This window comes from Ursus arctos, unplaced genomic scaffold (genome assembly GCF_023065955.2).
Source record: "Ursus arctos isolate Adak ecotype North America unplaced genomic scaffold, UrsArc2.0 scaffold_18, whole genome shotgun sequence".
NCBI classification, from domain to species: domain Eukaryota; kingdom Metazoa; phylum Chordata; class Mammalia; order Carnivora; family Ursidae; genus Ursus; species Ursus arctos.
This window is the reverse complement of record NW_026622852.1, coordinates 3,518,264-3,541,758: the sequence shown is the minus strand read 5'-3', so window position 1 is coordinate 3,541,758 and position 23,495 is coordinate 3,518,264. Positions and strand designations below refer to the sequence as shown.

The 23,495-nt window shown below is 35.5% G+C and overlaps 1 protein-coding gene across 13 annotated transcripts in view; it reads left to right on the top strand.

Annotated features, from left to right (window-relative positions):
• PTPRD (protein tyrosine phosphatase receptor type D) overlaps nucleotides 1-23,495 on the top strand; it is a 502,533-nt gene that overhangs the window by 371,542 nt on the left and 107,496 nt on the right. For 5 of the 13 annotated variants that reach the window (XM_057313439.1, XM_044386932.3, XM_048223087.2 and 2 more), the window contains 3 exons: nucleotides 671-831; nucleotides 11,729-11,841; nucleotides 22,891-22,988. In XM_057313439.1, the coding sequence (XP_057169422.1) occupies nucleotides 671-831; nucleotides 11,729-11,841; nucleotides 22,891-22,988 (372 nt within the window). Of the gene's footprint in view, nucleotides 1-670; nucleotides 832-11,728; nucleotides 11,842-22,343; nucleotides 22,386-22,890; nucleotides 22,989-23,495 lie in introns of all 13 variants that reach the window. The other 8 variants (XM_057313437.1, XM_057313436.1, XM_057313434.1 and 5 more) reach the window with 3 other exon arrangements.

Sequence of the window (23,495 nt, the reverse complement as noted above, 5' to 3'; positions counted from 1 at the left end):
TGTGTGTCTGTGTGCATGTACTAAAAAATACTTAAGATCTACTCTCAGCAACTTCTAAGTATATAATACTGTATTATTGACTATAGTCACCATGCAGTACATTAGATCCTCAGAACTTCTTATAACTGAAGTTGTACCCTTTGACCTATGTGTCTCCATTTCCCCCTCCCTAAATACTGACATCTTCCCTATAAATGTTTACTGTTTAAATTTGGTCTCCTTAACTGGCTGATAATGTCTTTAGGGCTGGAACTATAATATTTCTGTTGATTTCCACACGATACATAACACCTTGGCACAATGTAAATTCTCACTGAATATTTTGTAAATGGTTAACTGTTTTACTTTATACTTCATAAGATCATTTAATATGTCATATATAGATCCCGATGAAAATGTGTCTGCAGAGTAATTTATACTATCAAAAATGATTTTATTAGAAAATATTTCACTCTACAAGGAAATTTACATTGCAAGACCTCTTTACTTTTTCCTCCCTCCTCCCCTTTCTTCCACCTCTTCTCTCATCCCTTTCCCTCCCCTCCTTTTTCACTGACATTGTTTCATATACTTAACATCGCATCCACTAAGTCCTGGCTTCTTCTAATGCTATAGATACGCACTAGAAAGCCTTTAGTTTATAAGTAACATAGACTCTGTTCTTCCTCAGAAGATGTATGCAACCAGTCCCTACTCCGACCCCGTTGTATCAATGGATCTGGATCCACAGCCAATCACAGATGAAGAAGAAGGCTTGATCTGGGTTGTAGGTCCTGTCCTTGCAGTGGTCTTTATCATCTGCATTGTCATAGCTATCCTTCTTTATAAAAGGTAGGTTTGCCCAATATTTCTATTGTAATCTTGGTAATCCTTCTATGGTCATTATGTGGTTGCTATTAATGAAATACTTCAGTGAAGCCCCCATAATCGTTGGAATATGTTTCCATTAGATTAGAATGAAATGTAAAGATTGTGCTGTTTCAAATCCCATTCAAGTGTGGTATAGACTTTCTTGCCCAGCATTCATAGATCCTAGCTTTGGTCTTATGAGCTACTTTATGCATTAGGAGCTCTTTGAGTGGCACTTTGCAAGACATGAGTAAATTCACAAGCAGATAATTCCAAGCTTGCATATGATAGCATTAGATGATTAATTGCTCAATTTCAACATGGTTTTAGAAATACTATTACAAATTTGCACATTTATGCCCATTCCATATGTCTAGTGAGTGCATGAGCTAAGACTTTGTCCTGTAGCTATTTCTCAAAACAGTGAAAGTAGCTAAAATTTGAAGATAAAGGAAGGGAATATGTGGAAGAGAATGAATTTTTTTTCTTTCTCTTTCTATAACCTTTATTCCAATAGTGAATTCTATTTGTGTCCAAGAAGGGATATAAGGTACCATTTTCCTTTAAAAAACTAAACTACAAACTCGGCCTTTATACTCCCAAGTTTTGATCCAATTTAGTGTCTTTGACTGCAATTACAATGCAAATAATCCACATCTACCCCATGTTTTCTGATCTTCCACCCTTTTCAATTACATTTCTGCCTCCTGTATAGTAAGCTAGATTCCTTCCCCCTAGTCTTAGTCAGTTGGAAAGAATACATTAGTAATTCTTTCCCTAAATCCTTTCTGACTTAAAAACTATACAATATTAAAATATATAAAATTATAAAATTAACATTATGATTATTCTCTTAAACACATTAGAATGACTAAATCTGAATTATCTCCCTTAATATCACTTTTTCTTTTCTTCCAATCCAAATTTTATTTTTATGAAACTTCAATCTATGTTTTCTTTGTAGTGTGCCATCTTTTAGAATGCTACTATGAAGATGATCTCTTCCCTCTACTATGACATAGCCTCCCGCCCTCTCTCCTCTAATAACCTTGACTTTCAAAATCAGATGAGAATATCTTCATTTTGATTCTTGCTGACATGCTTAATCTGATAATCTTATTTCCATTATCTCTTTTTCCTATTTTTCTAGCTCCCTTAACTGGGTTTATATTAATTATTTCTACCTGTATTCTTTTGTTAAGCATCTTCTTCTTATGTACCTGGAATAGTCTTCTCCTTCTCCTTCTTCTTTCTTCTTCTTTCTTCTTCTTCTTCTTCTTCTTCTTCTTCTTCTTCTTCTTCTTCTTCTTCTGCTGCTGCTGCTGCTGCTGCTTTTAAATAACTCCTTCTCAACTTAAAAAAATATCCTTTAAGACACTTGTCCTTTGCAAAACTTTCTCTTATCAGGCTGTATTCCATTTTATTTCAGTGTAAAGAGAGGGTTGAAAAGAAAAGACAAAGAGAGTTCATAACCATAACCCATTAAATTGCCTATCCTATTTTAGACTTAGGAAGAAGGAAAAAAGTATCCATCATTATTCTTTTTTCCCTGATCACTGCCATCACTCCGTTATCCATACTATAAGATGGCTGAAAAAGCGAGTAATTGAAAGCCAAACTCTTAGATGATAGTTTCAGTCTTCCCATCCCAATCCATATTGTATCAGTGTGCATTTGGTTGCCTCTGTCTTGTGTAAGGAGTAAGGGCAGGAAGCTCAAAGTGCCCACATGCCCCAGGACAATAGCAAGTCCTGAGTGGATTCGAGCAGGAACTGGTACCCTGTGCTCTTCATGTGCTGCACTTACGACCTGAAGAGAAAATAATAATAAAAGACTAAAAATAGAATTATCATTGTTTTCTGTGATATTTATTTAGGTGGCCAAATCCTACTGTGGGAGTCAGATCAGAAAGTGCTTGCTGATGGTTTCATTTCTAGACCATGGCACATGCCATTTTGTGATTATTCAAAATGAAAAAAAAATGCTTGCTGTATTTTTTTAAGTTGTGTTTCATTCGGCTATATCTGGCTATCATTAAGTCATGTCACTTAACAGAGATGTGTAAGGCATTTGTGAGTTATGTAAAAGTGAAGAAATAGGATTATAACCTTGATAATTTTTAAACATTTATAATTAAGTTTTCCTTGCCTCATGTGCATGTGCTTGGGGAAAAATTCAACTTGGTTATATATTTTTTGTAATCCTGCAAAAAGAGGCATCACATTTAAAGATTTTATGACTCTGTTAAAATAGAGTTGCATTTTAGTGTGTGCATATGTAAGCATCGTCTAATGCAATTGTTGGGAAATGCACACATCCTCGAATGCTAAGTATATTTAGCCAACCATCTGAAGGCCCATGAAGCATTTCTGAAATAGAAATGCTTGCTTCAGCAGTAAAGAACATTCCTGACTTGAAATTCAAGTAGACCCAACAATGTCCTTCTTGATTATCATGAGGCAGTTCAAGAGGAAATCTTCTGTAGGCAATGAATAGTGTCTTTTATAGCTTGGATTCTGAGCAAAGTTAATTATATAATAAATACTTCACCCCTCTTTTTAGGTGCTTTTCAGTTTATACATAGATCATCTGTAATGACTCAGAATTGAATATCATCATCATTATTATTATCATTATTATTATTAAATATTATTGACTCACATTATCTTGATAGTCCCACTTATCACACACACCTGCTTAGAAAACTACTTGCCTTAGGAGTAGGTCTAGAGCTATGGATGTTTTCTTCATTTAAAGAAGCATATTTTATAGATCTGTGTGAAGAGACTGAGACTTATTCCTATTAAGTATATTGATGTGGAACTAGTGCACTCTTTTATCTGACATTGTGTTTATTTGACTCTAGTTTTAATCTAGTAATTTTTAAACCTATAATACATTGATAATCAATGGAAAAACAGCATCAACTGAGGCTCGTAAGGACCCTAAAATACCTGCTGAACCATAAGAAAATTAAAATATATTTAGTAGGTCTTTAGTGTGATGAATTCTCTTGTCCTATGATTTTTTTAAGTTTTATTCTCTATATGTGATATATTCAAGCTTTCAAAATATGAATTACAGTGATTAAATGATAGCAAGGATTAGAAGAATAGTAATCAGAAAACCAGGAATCAGGGAACCTGAGTCCTAGCTCTGTGACTAGGTAGCTAATTGGGGTAGAAAGACATGCTAACACTCTGGGCCTCAGTTTCCTTGTTTATAAAGTAAGTGGGTAGACTAAATGACTGAATCTTTTTAATAATAATGTTCTGTAGTCTGACATAAAAATCCAAGTAATAGAATTATTGCTATAACATTTCTGCCTCCAGTGTGCATTTGTTTTTTAAGTATGATTCCTGGTTGTTCTTCATCCATCCACCCTACAAAAAAAGAAAAGAAAAAACTCCATAAAGCAAATGAACACTTAGATTTCCATCTACCCTGTACACTTGTCCATGTGTACGGCTTTTTAGTCATTAGTTCTAGAATGGTCCAGGAATTATTTATATAGAAGATATTTGAAAATAAAATGTAAGCCTGACTATATGGAAAAACATTTCAAGATGGATGAAAAGTATTTATTATGTACTATGGAAGAAAAGAAAATATGGATTAGGAGGTTGGAAGGATCTAAGACACTATCTAAACAAAATTAACATCCTTAAATAGTAATAGTTTAACCTAAATAGGCATTGTGGACAGAGTAAATAATTCCCATCCCCACCTGCAGATGTTCATGTGTGAAAGCCATGGGGTAGATGGGACTAAAACACAGACTTCAGATTTTGAAGCTTTTCCCCCAGTTCCAACATTAGCCACTCTCTGTGGACTGTGACTCATTAGTCTTCTCTTTTTGTATCAACTTTACATATATTTCCAAGATGTCATCAAAGAAAGAAATATAGATCAGGATGTTTTGAGATGCTACAGAGAAGTATGCTGACATGCCCAACCACACTGGACAATGCTGATTGATTCTGCCTTCTAGCCTTTGAATAGACCCTTCCATATACCTGAAACACCTTTCCTCTGACTCGCCGGCCTCTCTTCTTGACCTGGCTAACTGTAAAACATCCCTTAGAAGTAATCTAAGATGCCATCTACTAAATAAAAAGCCTTTCTGGGTGCCTCCCTCTTGCCCTGTTCTCTCTAACAGTTCAGGCTGCCCTAGGGGTGGTCCCTTGTCTATACTCTTCAAAGCACTTTCTGGTTATCATTGTCACAGAACCACACATTACTGGACTTGCTCATATCCTTGTCTTTCTTGGCCCCACTAAACTGTATGTCAAGAACTCTGTCATTTCCTCACTGTTATCCCTTAATGCTTAGTAGACTGCATGGCACAGAGGGATATTGAGTAATCAAATTTATACCAATCGAATAGCATTAACAAACTCCAAAGTCTATCCCCTCCACTTGTTTACTCCATCATACAATATCACCTTCATGTTGACTGGTAAGAGCTGTAATAAAACTCTTAGCCTATAATTTAAATGTATAAGTTCCCAAAGCCTTCAAACTTACATACTTGCACCAAATATATACCCACGTGTGTGGTGTGTCAGACATTTTTGTGGAAGGAGTGAATCACACACTATGAATTTGTTCATCAGAATACTCAACCTTTTAATATACAAAACTAATAATTCACTAAGTAGTTCTCTTCCATCCAAAGAAATGGATTCTCCTACAACTGACTCACTAAAGATCTCTGATTAAAAATGAGCAAGCTAGTGGTGCCTACGTGGCTCTGTCAGTTAAGTGTCCAACTTAATCTCGGCTCAAGTTTCATTCTCACGGTCATGAGTTCAAGCCCCGTGTTGTTCTCCATCCTGGTCATGAAACCTACTTAAAAAAAACATGAGAAAGTTAGAAACATATATGTATGATTTTTAAAACGTGGGGCACTAGACAAATCATTTTAAAATTAGGAATACAAAGAATTAACCAGTATGTTTAGTATCACTTTTGTTATTCTCTTTGTATGTGTGTGTTTGTACAATTTAAATGTGGGTTTTGTATTTTCCAAAGGAGATAGACCGGATTATCTTAAAGCCAGATTCTTTAGCGACTCGAGTATATATTTCATTGGCATTAAGGCAGACTTAGTATCCCTATTTGGGATTTGAGAACTCACCAAATACTTTGCAATTCACCTCATCATGGGGAATATTTAGATTAATTTTTTTCAGGTGAAAGTTATACTCCTGCATAAGGAACATAGTTATCTAGACAGTCCACATATTATCACATGAGCACAAGCTAGATGTGTTTCACAGATAGCAGCACTCTTTGACTAGGAAAATATCTGTCATGTCAATGGCTGGTAATAAAAGGCTTCCAGGATTAGCCCAGCAATATAGATGGGTCATGCTCTGTAGATTTATAATGATGAGTATTACTTTTTCCAAAACTGAAAATGTATTTGATCTTTTATTGGAAAAAAGATTTATGATAACCTTACTTGTCAAAAGGAGTTTGAAGAAATCATTTTTGCCACTTTATTACCTCCTAGTGTATTATACCATTATGCACATTTTTGTGCAGTTCAACACAATTTGCAGATATTTTATATCGTTAAATGAATAACATACCTCTTAACTGAAGATTTAGTTTTAGATGAACAAATTTCTTATATGGAATTATGTCATATTCCCATTAAGTACATTAGTAGTTTCCTCATGTCATGTATTGTAAAAAGCATATTATATCTCTACCATCAAACACTTTCTGGGAAATAATTGTGGCAATATTATGTAGGTTGATGGATAAGAGTGAATGTGACATTAACATATGCACAAAAAATGCTTTAGTTAGTTATGTACCCTCATGTCCTCCATTTAATTCATAATTACAGGCCTTTAAAGTTTTGATACACTGTCATTTCCTATTGTGTGTCAGTTAATGTGTCCCTGCTTGTGAGCAGTGTTTCTTAAATCTTGGTTGTCATAGTTACTCTTGTTACCACTGGCCAACTAACATTTAGCCTTTCTTTTTCTTTTTTGCTGCATTAAAATGGAGCAGTAAACCTGACAGGTGAGGAATAGAGAACAAACCCCTTTAATGCTCAGTAATAGGTACCAGTAGCCTTTGGAAGTATTGAGGGGGTGAGGGTGGAGGTTGGATATAAAAGGTATTACATGGCAAGTGGAAGATGGACAAAGCCTAGATTTATAAAATATTAAAACGATTGGTATTAAAATGATTCTGGGGAAATAAATTAGTTTGTTTATATAAAAAGAATTAACAAATCTTCCAAATTTAGAAGGTAATGAAACCAGTCTGAATTTTGTTTTAATGAGCATTTGTATGTGTTAATGTGTCTACAGAACAGAAATGTGAGGTGTCCCATAAGACGTTTGTTTTGTTTTGTTTGTTTTTACTCAAGACCAATTTTTAAGTTTGATCTGACATCACCTCCTGATACAGGAACACTACTGGGATTTTCATATCCTGCAAATATTGGTGGCCATGCCTTTGTGAAAACTCTTATATGATTCCAAATTATTTTCTGTGTTTTCCAGAATCAACTAATAATAGCAGCAGCAGCAATAGTAGTAGTAGTAGTAGTAATAATAATAATAATACATAATGGTAGACTAGCTATCTGTGTGATTATTATATGACTGGTCCAATCTAACCTACCTTTCTAACTTACATCTATATATCTATATATGTGTATCTATCTATATATTCATATTTATATCGATAGATACAAATTTCTGATAAAACTTAAACGAAGAAAAGGGTCTCAGTGCTCATCTCAATTGCCTTCCTCCCAATGCTGTATCCCAGTAATTCCCGATACTTGTTCCCTGGACCAACAGCAGAAGCATCAGCATCACCTGGGAACTTGAGAGAAATAGAAATTCTTGGACTCCCTACCCCAGAGTTAATGAATCAGAAAATCTGGGTGTGGGTGTAGCATTCTGCAGTTTAGGAAGCCCTCCCAGGTGATTTGAATGCATGCTGAAGTTTGAGAATCATGGCTGTATTATTTTCCCTAAAATCACTTAACACTGGTCAGCAAGCTACTTTCATTGATAGAAAACTTAGTACTTCTATCAGTTGTCTTTATATATATATATATATATATATATATATATATATATATATATATATAACTAGTTGTCATTAATCCAGCTAAAAACTCATGCAAGTAGGTTGTTTTTTGTTTTTGTTTTTTTAGTTGAAACACAAAACACTTTGAACCCACTTAATATACTCAGAGATCTACCTTTCCATTTAATACTGTCCACATTTTATAACATTATCACTGCCTTCTGGTTCCATTAAGATGAGAGAGTTGGCTCTCTTTTTTTTCAGAACCACTAATTAAACATTTATTGAATATTCAAGGTACTAAAAGTGAGTTTATAATATTCTTAATTAAATGATACTTTAATTTATGTATTATGCTTTGGAATGATCTAAGTCCTATGTGGGTAACTTTACAAAAGCATACATCTAATGTATACATAAAAGGACTAGAAATTTCTTTCAATAACTCTATTCTTTATAGAATATATAAATAAATAAAACATTTCAATTTCTAAAAAGTTACATTTAACCTAGACATCATCTCCTAACTTTCTTCCTCTCTTTCATACATGAAGAAATTGAGAAGTATGATAGTTGACTTCCCCAAGAAGATACACAGCAATAGTGGCAGAGTGGGTTGCATTTTTAAAGGCATCAGAATCAGTGTGTGAACTGACTTCTTTGAATATTAATTGTAGGGATTTCAGATAAATATATCTGTCTTCCAAGAGCCTTGGCCCATATGTCTGAATACCTTTGCTCTGTAAGTAGATTCCCTCCCACTTTATCCCTAGATGAGAGCCAGGTGAGAATAAATGAAAATAAAAAGCCCCTGAGACCACAGAGTAGCATTTTTGTTATACCTGATCCACATACCAAACCACCACACATTTTTATACTCCTAGCAGTTCCCATAATATCTGAAATGTCATGTGACCTTGCTTTTCCTTTTCACCCATATAACTCCAACACATGGTAGATATTTCTCTCTGCAGGAAGTAAACTTACAGTAGGACTTTATAATCTTAATAGAAAAAAATAAAATACCAAGGCAAAACTCAGATCATTTTGGAGTCACTATTCTTTGCTTTTTTCTAATTGAAAATGAGAATAATGAGACCTCTGAAAACTTAGGGAAAATGTGTGACTACATCCATTCATGTTGGGCCTGATTTAAACCATCATATGCCATTTAATACTGTATGGCAGTAATTCTATTTTTGAAGCTCTTTACCATTATTACCAATGATGACCAAACTCTTCATCCTGCAAACATTTCTTAGAAATCCTTTCTGTTGGAAAACAACCATTTTAGCACATTTATGTTTAAAAATAATGTGTCAAAAGTGTGGGCAGCCAGAATTACCCATGTTGTGATCACCAGAACTTAACTAAGCAAAACAAAATTTTAGCAGCTGGTTTTCTGAGATGGTTAGGATTTTTGAAATCTGAGATCTTGGAGGTCATTTATTTGAACAGATAAAGTGAGGAAGAAGTTAGTTATTAAATGTCAGGGTGCCCCACACCCCACCCCACTTCATCAAAAGTATAAATTGCAATTTTAGTCCCCAGCTCTGGGTTTTGAGATTCATCTAGGCAACAATATGTGATATGCACCTTTCCTGGCAACAGAGAAACAGACTAAATTTCTTTAGAGAGTATTCTTTTCTGACCCTTTGTCTCAGCATCACTCAGCCTGGCCTCAGTGAAAAAGAAGATAAGGAGTATGTCCCACAGTACCTGCAGGAGTGACCTAGTTTCCTTGCCCAGAAATTTCTACATCTGGTTCCATAATCCTGCAAGAATGACAGTGGAGACACTTTGAGAAGGGATAAAAATCCAGGTTTGAATCATTAGGTCTGGCACATCAGTAAAGAAATGTATCTGTGCCGACTCGTGGGGGGAAAAACAAACAAACAACAAACCTAAGAAAGGCCTTTGGGGTTCCCTGAAGTGAGAAGACCAAGCATGTGTTTGTCATACAGGGGACTGTCTGACTAGCAGTTGGTGGCATTTCATTAGCCTGTTTAGATTCTGTGTCTTTGGTGGTAAAATGAATCTCTGTGAGGGAATACCCACAACCTAAACACAAGGACATTTCTACTCTGAAACTGGTCACATGTCCTTCTTTCACATGGTCTTTGGAGCCACTCTTTCTCTTTCTTCTCACATCTTTCTTGCCAGCCCTCAGCTCTTATTTTCCTTCCCTTCTCATTTTCCACTCCATACAACTGGAACAGCCTGTACCTTTGGCACGCCTCAGATTCACTGCTCCCCTCTGATTGGTAGTATAGCTTGGCAGTACAGTCTGTCCTCAGGCTATACCTGACACCATTAGGTAGAAACAGGAAATCCTGAGACAGGTTAATTCAAGGTTCTGAGAGGGGAAGGTGTCCAACAGGACTCACCTAGGAAAATTCATTCCATCAACACGGTTTTGCCAAAGGCATTGCTCTTGAGCAAATCAAGCGTGCTTTCCCTTTGCATCAATCTTCCCTTCATCCCCTGGTTAGTTTTATTTTATACAGATGAGCAGAGATGGAAAGAAAGGCTATTTAACAGGAGCCCTCTGGCTAACCATGGAACGACCTGGGTGGCCCTGAATGAGATCCCATTGCCACAGCAACGCTAATGAACTGTGCTACAGTCATATCAGAAAGAGAAGGGAGTGTTCCTCAACACTGCTGTGCCCCTCTCCCCAAAGAAGAATGTCTTTGTTTTGAACAGGGGTGAGATGCTGGGATTATGACTGCAGCCCGGAGATCCTTGGAATCAGTATTTGAATAACAAATACGGAATAAAGCACTGCTTGAAAACACCTCCATTTCTTCGGTTTTTAATCTAATTTAGCCTTAAAGAAAATAGGTAGCACTCTGTGTTTGGAGGGTTCGAAAAAAATGAATAAGAAATCTTATGGAAAAAAAACCCTGACCTTTCTTGCATAGACATCCATTAATATTACATTATCACACCCTAAACAAAGGTATTTAATAAAACTAGTAGATAGTAATTAAAACAAAGATGAAATGAATTGTGTGAAGAATTACTTATAACAAGGCACTATTAACGGTTCCTTTGCCATGAATAATCATTGAAAGAGTGAGACACAGTAGGTGAAATTACTTTTTCTCTGATCTTTCTGTGATTGACTTTCATTAATGAAATATTAATCACAGCTTAACACCATAAACAGCCAACACTATTTTTTTTTTTTATTTGAGAGAGAAAGGGGATGTTGGTCTTGAGTCATGCTAATTCTCCTTCCAGGTGTTAGGCTAACTTGGAACCTTAGAACACACTGTATTGGTCTGCCTTATGGGAAAATCCAATGCAGGTCCTCTTTGTAGCCATCAGTCATACAATCTTGGAAAGAGGAAGAAAAGGGTAAGGATTTAGCTCTTCAGCTTGAGACTCAGTAGTTTCAGAGGTTTTCTCTATGGTAACCACATTCATGGCTATTGGTACTCTATTAGTATTGGTTGTTAGGAGTACTTTGCCCTGTTCCTCACAAATTGAACCAGTGGATAAAGGAGATTTGCTGAACAAGGACTCAAGCTTCTCTCTCCAACACCCCCTTAAAGCCTAAAGGCAGAAACAATGAAGAATTTAATTCTAGAGCAGACTTTGAGATCATTCACTTAAATAAAAATTTTAGACTTGAGGAAACAGTCTAGACCAAGAGAGGAAAAGCATCCTGAACAAGGTCACAAAGCTGGCCTGTCAAATGGTTTAAAACAGAAAGTTGGGAGGGAGAGGGAGCTGCATGACTCTCTGCTTTTTAAATGTTTCTATTGTTTTTTTATTTTATTCTTACATTTTTATTTTCTCCCCATAGGAAGAGAGCAGAGTCTGACTCTAGAAAGAGCAGCATACCCAACAGTAAGGAGGTCCCTTCACACCATCCAACAGACCCAGTAGAACTGAGGCGCCTTAATTTTCAAACACCAGGTAAGAGGCAGGACTCATCTTGTCCATAATAGAGTATTTACTGAGTTTTTTTGGCCAGCTGATATTGCTTTGAGAGATAAATACATCACTTTAGAACAATTTTGTGTATCCTGCTTTTTAATTGTAATATTATGGAGATTCACCATAAATAAGTCTCGAAAGGAAAAAAAGTTCTTTTTGCAAATCTGAGGTGGAGTAGACAAGAGAAAACATATAATTCATCTTTAAGTTTTGGAAAAACTATAGTCTTGCAAGAATATCTACCATTTGGGGGGTTTAACAAGTTTGTTATTTTTAAGGACACCTATCTGGCAAGAATTCAGTTTCTCATAAAGTGAATGAATGAATGGATGGATGTTGCATTATTCATTACATTGGGAAAGAAGAGATTTATTTTGTATTTCCCTATTAATTTGCGTCTGTGTTTCACTGAAGAAGGCGGGGAGGGAAGAGGAAGAGAAACACAGTGAGGCAAAAATTAGTTTCTTTTCAAATATCACCTATATAGCATGTAACTGGCCAATTTAGGTTTCTTATGGGGGAGACACATAACATGATTGAGGATAAGAAAAATACACTTGTTTCTTAAAGAACATTAAGTGCTTCAACAGAGCAAACCTGTCATTCCTGCTGAGGGGCATTTTGTACAATATTATTAATTGAGGCTAGCTCTATTTTGCTTTCTTTCAAGTAAATTTTATTTATACCAAATGAATGGAAAATAATAAATGGTAAAGGGATCTAAAAACATAAAACTAAGTGGCACTGTCATAATACCTAAGGATAATTAAGAAAGTAAAGAGCTGATCTAAGAAGTCTGATTTAAATTTGGTTGTGTTATTGTTAGCCAGATTGTCGGCAAATGTGTCGAATGGATGTCCTAACTCACAGTAGGATACACTACAAATTTGTTAAACTACACATTTGCAGTGAATTACTTTGAATAGAATAGAACTTATTGTATTTGGCGTATTTTCTCTTTTACATGTAGACGTATCATGGTAACTAGTAACACTTCAGTTGAAAGAAGTGTCTGGCATTTTCAAATGGCTATACAAATCATCATCATAAATGTGGGTCATTTTTAAAGTTTTATCTCAAAGGAGGTTAGACTTTTTAAAAATCAGTTTTTTAATAGCAAAGATATACCTCCAACAGCATAAAGGTAGAAGAAAATGTTCATTTAGCCAAAAATTTCCTGTATGTATTTTTTTAAAAGGCTGATAAATGTGGACTACGCACATGTGATGATGATTGAACAAACCTATGCAGTTCTCTGGGACCGTTGTAGTCTCATAGATGCTCCCCGTTCAGTCTCAATCTAGCTACCCCATTAAGGCAACTGGATATGAATTGAGCTTCTACAGTAAACCTTCTCAGTTCATTTTCTGAAATAGTAGTGTACTGACTTCTTTAGGCTATAGGCAACTTCTTAATAATAGACCCAGGAATTCATGTACTTTTCAATTTGGCCAAACCAATGTATAGAAGACCTAAAAGCCACAGAGATGACGTGCTATAGGATTTCTTTACAAGAGCAGCGCATTGTGGAAATGGAGAAAATGATTGTTAATCAGTACCTTGCTGCTCAGCCCTGCCCCTGTCTCCTCTGGCTTTTATATGAAGTGTGATCTATAGTGGAAACAACCTTGGTTTTCTAGCAGAGACAGAAGCGTAGTATAGGGTGAATGGAAAGTCAAAGATAGCCCCAGAAGAAAAGAACCAGTGGGAGTTCTCTCCCTCATCTATTCTAGCACCAGCAGAGTATGCTTCCAGGCATAAATAGGAAGCATGGATGGGAACTGTGTAGAAAGGATTATTAGCAGAGTGCAGGCAAGTACAAACAAGGAAGGGAATAGAAATGACTTCAACCAAGAGACCTCCATCTATAAGTACTTCTCACTTTTATGGGCAGTTTTGCAAATATGGTCAAATTAAAAAGTTTATAAAGAAACTAATTTTCCCAGTAAATGTGGGAATATTAGATCCATTTAAGAGAGAGTCTATTAAATTTCACAGAAGTGCATGGAAAGGAGAATAAATGTTGCAGTTGAAAGGACATTGCTTATGTCATCAATAGCTTTACAAAATTGAAATGCAGGCCTAAGTTTATAGAAGGTATCCTTTATAGAAAGTTAGGCTTATTACATCAAATGGGTAATGGAATAAAGTGAGCAAAATGAATAAAGAGGGAGAAAGGAGATTTAATAGTGGAAGAGAATAGAACAGGAGAAATTGTCCTAAGGTCCTAGCACATCTGCTCACTGAAGAAGCACTACGTTGTGCCTTTTAGCTCCGGTAAGCAATCTACTTGAGCTTGATTTGTTGTAACAGTCTACTTGCCTCCCAAATTTGATGATGTGGCCTGCTGTTCTGGAAATTTCACCAGTTGACAAAGAATATAGACTCAGCTATTAATGTGAAATTCAAAAAAATGTGACCATTTGCTTCAGCCAGTACAGATTCTAAGCGATGGCTGCAAATCGTCTTAATTACTTGCCAATAGGATAATAGGTAGGGTTGTTGATCAAATAACACTTTTGTACTTTTTCCTCTCCTCTTGTTCACAAATAATCAAGGGCTTTCCTGGATGATGCAATAAAATGACTCCTTTAGTAGGTGTTGGCACAGCAAATGATATTAGCTCCTTAATTTTTGGATTTTAAACCCTTTCACTATCTGAAATGTGCTTTTATATACATCATACCTTTGGAACTAAAATCGTTTATCGGCAAACATAAAGTCTGACAATTCTTATTAATGGTACACATAAGCAGGGAATTAACCACCCACATTTTCACTCCAAACAAATGACTTTCAACGAAATAAAAAAACCTGTGATTCATATATCAACCCTTAGCTCCTGAACTTGTTCATGATAGCAAGTTCATTTCCACTTCCAATGGATCTGCGGAGGAAGATAAAATATTAAACAAAGATTTCCATTTGAAATTCAGTAGGTATTTCAGAAAGTAAAGGAAGCACATCATTTAGTTCACTAATTCTATAAATTCTACTTTCCTTTAAAAAAAATCTCAAGAATGAAAAAACTATTTACTTTTTAAGTATTTATTCTTGTTGAAGAGCCTAGAATATAAGAAGACAGACGTTTTCCCCTCAATTCTACCCATACTCCAAAGGTATTAAAAATGCATTCCAGATTTCACATAAATACAGTATTCTGAAAATTTAAATACTTCAAAGAAATGTATCCTTCACTGCAGTACCACAGACATACCTATCGCTGGTCAAATTCCTGTCCACTGTCTCTCCACTAAGGCACAAAGTAAAGGCAGAGAAACTTGTTGTTTTCAGTAGAACCCTCTTTGCAAGGCTGTGGGACACTTTCCAAATTTTGGATGACAACCTAGTCACTGCATTAGTGAAATATTGTATTCAAGCATCTGAACAGGGTGAGGAAAACTAACATCTTCCTGAGAGCAGGTGGTACCTTGGCTTGTAGGTGTTTCCCATGAATATGTTTATTAACAAGAATACTGTCTGTTAGAGTTGGCAATATTCAACTCAGTTGTACTTAGAACCTACACTACCCAATCTATTAAAAAATATATAGTTGGCAATAATTGATCATCATTTATTGGTATACTGGGTCAGTAAGAACTAATATGAAACATGAAATTCAAATACCATTGTTTGTATCACCCATGACCTACAAAATTGAGTCCTAAGTGTATAAGGAGGTATCATTTAGCTGAGGTTAGACTTATCACCTCAAATGGAAAATGGAATAAAATGAGAAAATGAGAGAGGATATGTTGTAGAATTTGCTAGACTTAACTTCTAATCAAGTTTTACAAGTTTTTAAGCTCTTCAAAGGAAGGGAAAATACTCACTTATTAAAACATGGTTTTAAAATAAACCTCTATTAATCCTCATACATCTCTGTGGGCAGCAGTAGCTGGGCATGCACTAAGATGAGTTGACAGATGAGTTACATGTTAAACAGAAGTGAACCGTGTCCATTAGCCTAGGTTGGGAGGAAAGTTCTTTTTGTGTGTAAAAAAAAATTTTACAAGTCTTCTTATAACCCATTCCTCAAATAATTCTTGTTGTTAATTACAAAACAAACACATGTTTATTGAGGGAATTGTTTAAAATAGAAAATAAGCTTGTTAATAATTGTTGTACATATGTTGTGGCTACACAGGTGTTCATTATAGTAAATATTTTGTATGTTTGAAATTTTTCATAAATTAGAAAAGGTAAAAGAAAGCACTTTTAAAAAAGAAAAATTACTCTTTATCCCCCCTTATGTTTCTTCTTTTTTTGGGCAGGGGCATATTTAAAATATAAGTAAAAGATTTCCTATAACTATTCCAAGTTTGCCCTTCTGGAATAGCTATATTATATATAGTGTAAGATATAGATATAGATATAGATACACACATATACACATACACACACACACAGCCCCATGCATATCCTTCCAGACTTTTTCATATATATTGATAAAAATATATAGCAGGTATATAGACAGACAGACGGGTGCATATACATAATATTTCCTGTTTTAGCATTTAACTATATAAACATAGACCTTTTCCCAAGTTAGTGTATTAGGTTTTATCTCCTTTTTAGCAGGCAATGGTATCGATGTTATTCTCTTCTACAGATGACACAAAATGTATTGATGCATTCCTTATTAATGGAGACTATTTCCAAGCAGTACTGAGTGTACATCTCTTCACATCTTTGTTGCTACCTCCAAATATTAGACACCTGGAAATGCAAGTACAGGTCCTAGGGTAGGCACATTTACCATTTTGATAGAGATTGCTAATTACAGATTTTTGAAATATTGTAAAAAGCCTTTACTTACAGTGTAGTAGCTCCTCTGAGCCCTGGCCTCTAGCATTGGACAGAAGACTAAAATAAATATAATATCATCAAAAGATGATGTTATATAAGAAAACCAAAGCAACTACTGATATGTGTTCATATATCTACTTTTTCCCAACAAAACAAATTTAGAATTTCAGCATCTCAAGAAATAAGCTTTCTTTCTAGCACACACAAAGGTGTAAGGGACCATGTAGCTAATAGGATCATGTAGTAAGCCAGTCACCACTTTTCTCTGTGCCTGTGAAATTCTTCCTCTCTGTCGCCCTTTTGGTTGCCTTGTCAGTTTCCATCAAAAATGGTCTTTTTTTTTTCCTGTGAAATTATTTCTTCTAGTATTTGTACCTCCTTCTCACATCCCTCTCTCTGCCCGCCCCCCCCCAAAAAAAACAGAAAAAAAACCCTTCAAACAAAAACAACAAAAAACTCCAGGGTTTGTGCTTTCACCTTTTAAGAAAAGAAATTAAAAAATTGATGATCAGATGTTACAACATAAAAGCCTCGTTTTCATTCTGAGGATGACCTTAATATGTTTTGCCCTAAAGCATACATGGATGGTAGGTGATTGATGGGCTGTGGAAAATAGTAACAAACTGGTAAAAAGTTATCATATCAGAAATAGCAGTATCAGCAGCAGAAATGTCTGCACAGCAGCTGAATGGGCTTTAAAAGCTTTTGAGGCATCTCTTCTGATCCATTAGTGCTATTAATTGGGTCAATGCTAACAAGATCCATTTTTAAATATACTTATCTTCATATTTTGTACTATAAGAAACTTACATATATGACCTTGCTTAAGAACACCGTATGTGTTCTTTATATGTTATATTTCAAACACCTTGGTTCATTGATTAGAAATTATAAATTTCTGATATAAAGAAATGCTGTTTGTTCAAATTCTGCATCCTGAGAAATCCTCCTTAAAATGAGTCTTATTTATGCTATAGTGCTTAACCTGAAAAAACGCTCTTGGAACATCTTTCCCTTAATGATGATCCTAGTCATGGATTAAGTCAAACTGTCATTATTGTTCTGCCAAGTAGCAATTATGTCTTATAAATCAATGTTCTCCTTTGTCTTTAATTCATTATTCATTTGTGAAACAAATTGTAAACATTGAGTACTTGTATTTCATTCAGTATTCTAAATGGCACATCAATTATTTTAAAATCTGACCAATATTTTATAAACTAAGTTTCTCTCTGTGACTGTTAGTTAAATAATTTTTGACAGAGCTGCATCATTGATTTGATGAACAAATTATTTTCTCCCTGTTCCATGACCATAAATTGTTCTCTAGACTTTATCATGTTTTTTTGGAAAGGAGAACCATCAAGAGAGTATTGTTGAATTATCACACATATATCCTAACAGAAAAAGTCATTTAATAGATGTTCCACTACCCCCCCCAAAAAAAGATTCTCCACCACTATTAGTAACCTCAAAAGCTTTACTTAGCAAAATAATTATAAAGTGGTTATTGGCATTAAATGCAAGATTTTAAAATTGCCAAAATAGAGCAAGTATTTGCTAAACATTTCTCTATAGATACTTGAAAATACTGTTGATTAGATTACTTAGTAAATTAAATAGAACTTTTAGAAGGCAAAAACAGGTAAATTGGAGTTTTTTTAAAAATCTGCCAAATAATACTACAGTTTTTAACGTTTTGAATTTATACCTTTAGTATATCTTTAGTTCATGTTTCATGTTTTCCTTCAAATGAAGCTATTATTGACACATTTTCTCTAAATTAGGGTAGTTTATGATCCCTGTGTCAGGGCATATATAGTCCAAACATTTTCACAGACCCATATTTATGTACATGTCATTGCTCTGCCTGGGCATTAAATGGTGTAAGAGACAGTATGGCATAATGAAAAGTGCCCTAAATAAGAAGTGACAAGGTCTGGGATCAAATCCCCCATGTAGCCTTAGTTTTGCTAATAGTAATGACCTTGATGAAGTCTTTTACCCCTCTGAGTTTCATTTTCCTAACTGACAAAATTAATGTGAGATAGGAGGGGAAATAAATGAGCTCGCAGAGGGTGACCCATGAGAGGTGAAAACATTGTGACACCCCCCCCCCCCCAGACAACACTTGATGTGTAGCCCATTGTCTTGTGGATACAAGCATGCTGTCACTCCCCACCTGCTTGGATTTTAACATACACACTAAAGGAACATTTTGCTCCTTTAAAACAGAGGCCGCAATTTAGTTAGCCAAATGTGGCCTGCACCTCATGCCTATTTTTATTTTTCATATAATGGAGAAATTTTTTTTTTCGTTTTTTTTTCTTGAGCCTCCTTTGGAAGGAGGGAAATGAAAGCCGGCCACATTTAACTTTTCTGGGCTTCAGAGCCCTCTTGTGTAAAACAAAAAGGCTGGGCTAAGTGATCTCTAAGGCACCTCTCAGCTTTAAATGCCATGATGTTAAAGTTTTAATTCTTATAAGGAAGCCCTCATGACATTACTATCATAAATATGTACCCTATTAAAAGTAGCCATCATGGTTTTTCCTCCAACCTAAGGCAGATTTCAGTGACTACATCCATCCATTTTTCATGTTGATAGTGCATATTATGGATATCATGGCTTCAAAATGAAAACACTGTTCAGATTCAACATGTGCCTTTAAAATGCACTTATGTTGTGCATTTGTAGCTTTGAACTGATAAGGTCATGAGTCATGACCCTGGCAAGTCCTCATCAGCTGTGAGCTGCACTTCAAGTTCTTTGCTACTAATAATAGCTAAAGTACTAAAGCTCATTAAATGGAGAATCAGAGCAGATTCAAAGGATTACCAAAAGAAAGCTGATTATATTCTCATAAACCCTGATATAATTTTTGAATGTAAAAAAATAAACGAGTTATAACCCCCCGCCAATCATAATTTCCACTGGACCGAGAGCCATTGCTGGGGAAGTTTAAAAAACTCAATGCCTGTTCACACCCCAGAGATTCTAACTTAATTGGTCTGGTGTGGAGCCTGGAAAAATATAATAATTTTAAAGCACCTCAAATGATGCATTAGCATCACTCGTCTAATAAAAATATTGTTTGTAGACTGTGAGCACTAGCCAGGTTGCCCAGACAAAAAAATTGAGAAGATACTGCAGTGATGTCAACTTCATAGTTTTCTTAGTGTCTGCTTTTCCATTCAGAATCTAATATGCTTGATTACATCATATAAAATTGTTTCCATGTTGGACAACGGAGAAGTTTGGGGGGAATTATATAACAGTATTTTTTAGGAGCTCCTTGGTGATTATTTTCTGGTATGAGCTGGAGTTTCATGTTAGAGGAGTTTCATCCCAGATTTGTTAAGTAGCATGATTTTTATGATGACGTTTATTTGTTTCAAATACGTGATATAACATCATAGTTTTGGGGTTAGCTAAAGAAAATGGTATTGAACTTAAAGAATTCAAAAAGTTGATCATTAAACTGCATAGATTTTTTAGTTTGTAGACCGTGAATGCCCCCCACAGCTGAAAGAAAAGGTACAGTAACTCTTAGAACACTTACATGCGAACTGTGCCCAAGAGACCCTTCTCTATTGTTCCGTATGTTTAGACATCCTATCTACAGGAGGTAGAAGTGAGAGTTATAAAGAAGGAAGTGACTACAGAAGTTACCTAGCTCTGCAATTTTATTTTACAGATAAAAAATTGAGGTTCTTGATAACAGGTGATTTGTCCCTATTAGTAGATGGCAAAAGCAGAACTCTCCTATCCATATTCTAGTCTAGGATTCCTTCTCCTATTCCATCAGAATCTCACAAATTCTCCTCTTTCTGTGAAACATCCATTCTGCCATTTTTACTTGTCCTAGAATTGTGATGGAGCATGATACATATTGATGTGTCTTAAAGAATGATTCTTGAATGCTGTGCTATCTTTGCATATGATATATACATCCTGATTGAGAGGGTAATGAGTCAGTATAGGTTTACTTGGATTTCTGTATAATTAGCTTCCAAAGTAAATATGTTGATCACATCTTTGGTTGATTATTATGGTCTTCTACTGCTGTTATACTAATACTTTTCCCATCTCCAACTGGCTTTACTTTTTGCAGCTTTGAGCAGTAATTCAGTCCCCTACGCCTCCCTGATTGGCTCTGTGTCCTCCCTCTCTAGCCAAACCACCACTCAGTCCATATATGATAATAACTCTCTCCCACGATTCGCTCGAAAAGGTCTAAACATCTTTGTCTCTTTATTTTCTCTGTTAAAGCACTGTAATGGATGTCCACATCAGTCCATTTCCATTTCCAGATAAGCCTAGAGTCTCTTGTGCCTTTGCATTTCCATTCTTGTCATTGGGAGTGCCTCATCTGGATAAGATCACTTTAATTATTAGACCACTGTCACCCATCTATTCCCGCCACAGAATGTAAATTAGTTTGATTCTACCATCTATATGGAAAAGTTCCAGAAATGGGCTCCAACATTTTGGTCCAAATACGTAATTATATCTCCAACAAAGAGTTTCTATTTCTAAGCAAACTCATTTTTATGGGCTCTTCCATTAAGATTTTAGTTGACTGGAAGCTAGAAACACTAAAACACCACCTATCATAGCACTGTGCTAAAATGATTGTCTGGAAGAAGCAAAATAGTTTTTTTACTTAACTTACCAGAGCCATTGATAATTTGACATTTGAGATAATGGAACTTACTGGGTGGCTTTCAATAAATGACACAATTTCTAAAATGCCCATAAAGTAATCACATGTTGTGTTGACTTAATGGTCACCATTCCATAGCCTGATACCTTCCAGAGAGTCCCAGGACAGCAGAATGTCAACATGGCCTCCAGTTTGAGCTCCTCCCCCATTCTTTTTCAGCTTCGGGGCTTCCCTGGGGGCATGCTAGTTCAAGTTTTTCTAGCCAGCTGGAATTTGTATCCATAAGACATGAGTCAGCGATGCTCTCTCATGGTACTCTTAAAAATTTAATCACAAAGAAATAAAGTGTAAATCACATGAAAAATGAGAAAACATTGGAAAGACACAGGAATCACCAAAATTACTGGTGGATATTTTTAACAGAATCTGTGAAACTAACACCACTTCAGCTGGCAGACTGAACTAAGATGTGCTGTCCCTGTCACTGCTTTCTTTCTTTTTCCATCCCCTTTCCCTCCTTGTCCCTTCACCATCTGCTCATTGTCCTGCATTCATTTCCCATTCGTGGACAAAGATGTTTACACCTGAAGTAGATTGTAGGTTTGCTGGGGGTTGAGTAATGGGGACCTGGGGCAAATATCACAAAGCTGTTAGCGTGGCCATTTATAAATGTCCAGGTGAAGGCCACAACCCCAACCTCTACAATCTGCTACTAGTGGAAACATTTTTGAAACTCAGTTTGGTGTCCAATTTTGTCATCAGTGATTATCGTCTATGAACTGTGGTGCATGTCATTCTTTGTGTCCATGTTTGCATGTGAATGTCAGTCACCTCCAGGTTTGTGAAATATTAAAGCGATCTTAATCAAGTCACAATGTCTAGTGAATCCTGTAAAAACGTGCAGCATTTTTATCAGTCCTTTAAAAAAAGGTATATCAGACTATCCATTTCATTTTTTTAACAAATTCGTTCTATTTTATTTTATTTACATCATCATTTCCTTTGCAGGTTCAGATGATTCCGGTTACCCTGGTAACCTTCATTCTTCAAGTTAGTTTTCCTTGATTATGCATAAGTCACTTTATGTTTCCTATCAAGCTACTACTCTTTCCCTTTTAGGCCTTTCTCAGTGTCTGTTTTCTTAGTTCACTTTACACCATTTAATTCCACACAATTTCCATTTCACACAGTGCAGGAGAAGGAGTTTGAAATGACATAACAGTCATTACTCAAAGCAGAAGTTGACATCAAGCCTGACTCTCAGTTTTCTCCGCTAGCTAACCGCATTGATTCATAGCACAATAACGCTTTCTTTTACACTAGGAGTGTTAGTTTGGGGATTATGCTTGGTGACTTTTCATTTGGCTACAAAATTCATCCTTCCAGAGCATGTCCTGCTTTGAGTAACCAAACTATCTGCCTGCTTCCTCACATTAAACATCTTTACTACTCACATATTTTCAGGCCATTTCTAACTATAGTATTCTCTATATTTTGGAATAGTCACCATTGTTTTCATTCATTTTCAAATGTGTTTCTTCTTTCCTTTTAATAGGTATGGCTAGCCATCCTCCAATTCCTATCTTGGAGCTTGCAGATCACATTGAAAGGTTGAAAGCAAATGACAACTTGAAGTTTTCCCAGGAATATGAGGTATTTCAGTGCATTTATACTTGAAAGTAATTTCAAGAATTGTCCCCATCTTCTTTTTGACCATATTCTTAAAAACTAACTTCGTTGGTATTTTTTTTCTCTTAACTATGACTACAAATCAAAAGTTGATAAAAGTTGATAGTAAACAGGCAACTGAAACATGTCTATATAATCAGTTATAGTAGTTGCAGTTTTAAGATGTGTTGAATATTCTATATTCAACGTTACTTAATGAGGTTGATTTTTCTTTTCAGGTTTTAAGTTCATAGAATATATTGAATTGATAAGCTTCCTCGTATACCAGATGTGTGCTAAATATACTAATTCATGGCCAGAAACCTTCCTGAAAAAGACAGATGACAGGGAATAAGTCAATTTCTCTGTATATTTTGTTTTCCTTGACCTGAAAACACTTTCATTATGTACACACATATATATGTGCAGGATTTTACCCATCAGTCTTAAAATAATGCTAGAATTAATATTGAGATAGTAATATGTTCCTGG